This window comes from Triticum aestivum, chromosome 6D, assembly GCF_018294505.1.
Source record: "Triticum aestivum cultivar Chinese Spring chromosome 6D, IWGSC CS RefSeq v2.1, whole genome shotgun sequence".
Classification (NCBI taxonomy): Eukaryota; Viridiplantae; Streptophyta; class Magnoliopsida; order Poales; family Poaceae; genus Triticum; species Triticum aestivum.
Window position 1 is genome coordinate 31,318,251 of NC_057811.1, and position 2,035 is coordinate 31,320,285.

The window sequence follows — 2,035 nt, forward strand, 5'->3', positions numbered from 1 at the left end:
GAGCACCGGGCGGCGACCCGTCGAGGCAAGGGCGCGGGGCGACGGCGACGAGGAGCGGGCGGCGACGGCGAGCACGGGCAGCCTGGCGGCGTCGGGGGCAACTGGCGAGGTATCTCGAAAATTTCCACTCCCTGGATATCTTCTGCCATAATTTATTCGTGACTAATTCTGGAGAGCCAGCTGCCGTTGAAGAAATTAACCTCGGGATTCACAGGGCACGATTAAGAAAAGATCCTGCAACAAATGATGCAAACAATGGCGTGAGGATCTTCTTGTTGTCGTTGATAATAATATTGTTTACAAAGGATACACACATATACATGATTTGGAGCTCAATAGTCAATTGGAACGATTAATAATTTAACCAGTAAGCCAGTATGTAGCACAACATAGTATAGTTATTACAAAGGTGAAAGATTATCACAGAGGTTGCATTTATTTATCTTTGGTTACGCGGTAATTAACAGTGGTATATATGCCAGACCGTATGATCAGGCCGGGTTGACCAACCTACAGTTGGTCCTGATTTGGCCGGCGGTTCCGGTGAGCGGGCTGAGGTTCCCCATCTTTATCATCGCGGCCGCGAAATCGGCAAAGAAGGCGGTGTTGTCTCCCTTGTACTTGAGCACTATCTTAGCCTGCGTCTGGTTGTTCTGGGGGTACAGCACCTGGTCGGAGTGGAGGAGGCCGCGCAACCCGGTGAGATCCGTGTAGTACTTATTGTCGAAGGTGGACCCCGTCGAGTCCAACGGCGCCAGGAAGGTGTCGCCGGCGGGGCCATTTTGGGGGCAGTTGGCCTTGAGACCCTGGGCAAACTGAAAATCGATGCGGTTTTCGTTGTAGAGGCGGAGCCGGTAATTCTGGCACTGCGCGGAGCCGATGGTGTGCGCGCCGGAGAGCACGGTCATCTCGGTCGCGCTCAGGCCCTTCCTTTGGAACCTCGCGATGAGGTCGCTGCCGTCAGGAGGATTAGTGACGAGGTTAGCGAACGGCGGCGGGAGGTCCCTGTTCGCCAGGTCCATGCTCGCCGTCGTCGAGTCGCGCCGGCCGAGCGGCACTGCCCAGGTCGGCCCGCCGAGCTGCAGATGCAAACGGCCAGTTTAAACGAATGCAAGGCATTTCTCCCGACAGTTTCCGCGTCCGGTACTAGGTGGTACGTACCAGAAAGGTGCCGTCCCGTGCGGCGAGGGTGAGGATGTCGGCACAGGAGACGACGCCAGGGCAGGCTTGCTCCACTGCGGCCTTGATCGTGTCGATGACCTCGAAGCCGCGGACGGAGTTGATGTTCCCGAAGGCGTTCTTCTCGCCAAAGAAAGCCGGAGTGCTCCCATTAGCAGGCACGTTGTCCAGGAGGACCGATCCGTCGCATCCCTGTTACCAAATCGAATGTCAGTTATATAAATAAGACACGTTTACAGAATCTATCGATCGATCTGAGCCAGCCAACGGCATGGTTATTTTCACACCTCAACGAAGCAGTCGTGGAAGTGGAGCCTGAGCAGGGAAGCGCCCATCCTGCGCTCGCCGCCGACTGCCGGGTTCAAGGCCGTGACCATGGCGTCGCGCACGATGGTCGTTAGGTTCGGGCAGGTCGACGCGTAGAACGTCGGGCTGAGCTGCCCGTAGGCGCCGGAGACGAAAAGGGCCAGTAGCGCGAGGAATGCGCAACGCCAGCTGGTGGTGAAGGACGCCGCCATTGCAAGGGTCTAGCTTGCTTTTGGGGAATGGCACGAGATGATTGATGGAGTATGCACCGTACCAATGCCGCTACTTATAGTGCAGTTGCGTCGCATCCATGCAAGATATAGCTGGCTTTGCATATTACGGCCTCCTCACCAAAGTCAGAGTTTACCTCGCGGTGGCCATGCATGCGTGCAAACTTCGCCATCGATCGCGCTGGTCATCCGGTGCAACTAGCTAACTTAGAAGCTGCGTTGCGCTGGCATAGTAAATTAGTAACAGTACTTGCAAAGTCAAAGCGTGCAGCTTAGCGAGAATGCCGGCGTCATGCATGCAAGCTTTACCGATCGTGAAT

The 2,035-nt window shown here is 55.8% G+C and overlaps 1 protein-coding gene across 1 annotated transcript; it reads right to left on the bottom strand.

The window, feature by feature from the left end:
* Window positions 1–343: 343 nt before the first annotated feature.
* On the bottom strand, window positions 344–1,722 carry LOC123140917 (cationic peroxidase 1). The gene is made up of 3 exons (XM_044560182.1): window positions 1,467–1,722; window positions 1,162–1,371; window positions 344–1,079 (listed from the first exon to the last, which is right to left on the bottom strand). The coding sequence occupies exons 1-3, from the start codon at window positions 1,695–1,697 to the stop codon at window positions 492–494; spliced, it is 1,029 nt and encodes a 342-aa protein (XP_044416117.1). The 5' UTR covers window positions 1,698–1,722; the 3' UTR covers window positions 344–491.
* Window positions 1,723–2,035: the final 313 nt, after the last annotated feature.

What these genes read in the sequence shown, in the direction of transcription:
- LOC123140917 (XM_044560182.1), bottom strand. Translation starts at nt 1,697, where the DNA reads ATGGCGGCGTCCTTCACCACCAGCTGGCGTTGCGCATTCCTCGCGCTA. An exon ending in TCCACGACTGCTTCGTTGAG is followed by an intron (nt 1,372 to 1,466) that starts GTGTGAAAATAA and finishes ATTTGGTAACAG; the next exon opens with GGATGCGACGGATCGGTCCT. An exon ending in CACGGGACGGCACCTTTCTG is followed by an intron (nt 1,080 to 1,161) that starts GTACGTACCACC and finishes TTGCATCTGCAG; the next exon opens with CTCGGCGGGCCGACCTGGGC.